The sequence below is a fragment of the Haplochromis burtoni genome, unplaced genomic scaffold (genome assembly GCF_018398535.1).
Source record: "Haplochromis burtoni strain Fernald_Lab_line unplaced genomic scaffold, NCSU_Asbu1 Contig_193, whole genome shotgun sequence".
NCBI lineage: Eukaryota > Metazoa > Chordata > Actinopteri > Cichliformes > Cichlidae > Haplochromis > Haplochromis burtoni.
In genome coordinates this window covers 1101115-1103993 of record NW_024582554.1, presented here as the reverse complement: position 1 = coordinate 1103993, position 2879 = coordinate 1101115, and the positions used below count along the sequence as shown (strand labels likewise).

Here is a 2879-nt window from a genome sequence, read left to right as displayed (position 1 = left end):
GTGCTTGTTGGCCCACCTTGCTCTCCAGCTTGGTCTCCGTCCTCTGCGTGGTCTTGATTTTATCCCACGTGTCCTTCCACTTGTCTGTCGCCTGGCCGAGCTCGGCCTCCAGGCTCTGCAGGTCCTGCAGCAGCTTGGTGATGGCGTCGGGCACCACCTTGGTCAGGTTGTCGTAACACGGCCACACAATGTGGCGTTGAGATTTAGGCCCGCTGGTGTCGGGTTTCTCTGCCGTCTCTTCGGCCGCGCGCTCCTGCCGGCCCCTCAGCTCCCAGTCGTAGGACGGCCCCTCGGACAGCGTCTCCTCCGTGTAGAAGTCCCACACCTTCAGGTTGGAGATGAAGGTGTACGGCCTCAGCACCTGGAACACGCAGCGCCTTCGTTAAGCACGAGTTTGTGTTTCGGGCGCAGCAGGCTGTGCTCGTGTTCTCACCTCGTCGTCTTCAGGAGAGAACATGTAGTTGTAGAAGACGGGCGTTTTCTTGTTCAGTCGGTCAATGTAGTCCCACACAGACTTGCACACCTGAGGGTTTTTCCTCTCGCCTTTCTCCTCGTACAGCACTCCTACACACACGGATCATCGGTTACACTAACAACCGCCTTCGAGCGTGGAATCAACACGGGCTCCGTTTGTACTCACCCAGCTCGATGCGCTCGTAGTCCGAGTCGAGCAGGAAGGTGCGGAAGCGGTTGGAGACGTAGTGGTAGGCCAGGAACTTCAGGTAGTACTGACTGAACTCAAACTCCATGGGGAACTGGAGGTGGATCTGAGGGTGGAGGCACACAAACACATGCCGTGTTAATTAAAGGTCTGCTCTGAATCGTGCTTCAGCGCTGCAGCTGCTCCGTACGTGCAGCAGCCACCAGTGCAAACAGGAACAGCTCTGACCTCTGACCTTGTGGCAAACGCGATCAGAGGAAGGAGAACAGAAGCCTGCTGGGTGTCACATCACATCTAATTAATCAGGATGATTCTAGGACAGTAAATCTGCTGCTGCTCTGCACGCTGCCTCACAGTCTGAACACGTGGCAGCGGCGGTGAGAGCGCCGGTCCTTGATGATGGATAAACAATCAGCTGTTGTACCTGGTGCACACAGTCGAGGAACTGCAGGAAGATGGGGGTGAAGCCGCTGCTCTGGCTGCCCAGCGTCTGAGCTCCTCTGTGGCTGAAGCGGTGGCCAAACGACAGCCACTCCTTCTCCACCAGGAGCCGGAAACCATCAAATGTCCTGTAGTAGGGATCAGAGAGCAGCTGCACCAGGGACACCACCTGCAGAGAGACGCAGCATCACACACTCTGCCCCCTCGCAGCTCGCTCTAACAAAACCAAGCAGCCAGCATCTGTCAGACCTGCGTGGTGACGTCCCAGCCGTCCTCCAGGCTGACCATGACTGACGAGCCCGTGTCCAGGAGCTCCACCACCAGGACCGACACCTGCAGCACCCTGTGGAGCTGAACGCACACACGCAGTCAGCACAAATAAGAGCCGCGTGGACGAGAATCAGCTGAGAAACACAAAGCGCGACGTACCAGCGCCATCCACTCCGACTCCTCCAGGCAGCGCAGGAAGCTCATGTTGGGGTCGGCGGTCGAGGAGCTCGGCACGCAGGCTTTCATCAGCTTCTTGAAGCTGTTCTTCACCTGCCGCACGTCGCACACCTCGATGGGGACCACCTCCCAGTGCTGGAACGAGTCCTGCTTCCCTCCCTGAGGACAACACGGTTATTGTTGAAGACACCAAAGCACATTTGTTTTCTGCCCTCTTCCCCCTCGAGCTGCAAGCAACACGTTAATGTAGCGGCCAACACGTGTGTCAGTCGCAGGGTTTATGTCCTGCGTGTACGTGCTGACTGTCAGCGTGACAGAATGACGGCTCTGCTGAGGTTGTTTTTCCTCTCAGTGAGCGAACAAACCTCAGAGGTTTCTGACTGCAGTTTAGCTCCAGAGTGGATCTGCAGTGTCACTTTGAAGCTCGCAGGTGTTACTGTGCATGTGTCAGAGTACTGCTGACATCCAGAGTCTCAGCTACAGGCAGGTTGTAACCCAGCGCTTTGTATTTATGTGAGTTGTCAGAGTCGTGCCAGCTAGCTTCAGCTCTTAGTGTAGGGACTTACCTTGAGCTGAGCTTTGTCCCCGATGATGTAGAGGTACGCCTTCTGCTGGCGGAGGAACATCGCCTCGCTCGGCCCCCCGTTGGGCTGTGGAGACTCTTTCCCAGCCAGACGTGTCCCCACATCTGGGTTGTAGGCACTTAGACGTCCGCTGCCTCGGATACTGCCCCATTTACCTGCAGTTTTAGCACAAACACACACCAGAGTCTTTAGAGCCTGTCGATGTTAGATGCCATTAAAGCATCGCTCCACTCTATAACAACCTGAGCTGTTCAGGAGTGCAAGCATCCTTTAATGTGTGTGTAGTGTCCATGGCTACAGACGGCCATGCTGGTGATGAAGGTCTAACTGTTGCTGACATTCAGCAGCGAGAAGAATCAAACAGTAAACAACAAACAGACGTCAGACAGCAAAGCTGCTGCAGCAGCATGCACACTGAAGAACAGGCAACAGCTCATTAGTCCTCAGAGACAGCACGCTACCAGGAGGATGCCAGACACACAGACGCTACTGTTAGACATCTGATTGGTTAGAAAGGAGTGGTAGAGGGGAGTCAGGGGCGTGGCCTACTGTACCTCTAGCAGGGTTCCTGGCCTTGCCAGACACTTTGGGCTGAGAGAGGGAGATGACTTTGGCCCTTTGACCCAGAGCTGAGGTCAAACAACAAAGACGGCCAATTAACCAACAATGGAGTCACACACACACACACACACACACACACACACACACACACACACACACACACACACACACACACACACACACAC

The 2879-nt window shown here is 55.4% G+C and overlaps 1 protein-coding gene across 5 annotated transcripts in view; it reads right to left on the bottom strand.

The window, feature by feature from the left end:
* The window catches only part of sbf1 (SET binding factor 1), a 57159-nt gene that overhangs the window by 5633 nt on the left and 48647 nt on the right, over nt 1-2879 (bottom strand). For 4 of the 5 annotated variants that reach the window (XM_005935344.3, XM_005935345.3, XM_005935347.3 and 1 more), the window contains 8 exons: nt 2688-2762; nt 2116-2288; nt 1532-1708; nt 1352-1453; nt 1086-1271; nt 641-767; nt 434-564; nt 17-361 (listed from right to left, as the gene is read on the bottom strand). In XM_005935344.3, coding sequence (XP_005935406.1) covers nt 17-361; nt 434-564; nt 641-767; nt 1086-1271; nt 1352-1453; nt 1532-1708; nt 2116-2288; nt 2688-2762 — 1316 coding nt within the window. The remainder of the gene's footprint in view (nt 1-16; nt 362-433; nt 565-640; nt 768-1085; nt 1272-1351; nt 1454-1531; nt 1709-2115; nt 2289-2687; nt 2763-2879) is intronic. The other variant, XM_005935346.3, reaches the window with a different exon arrangement.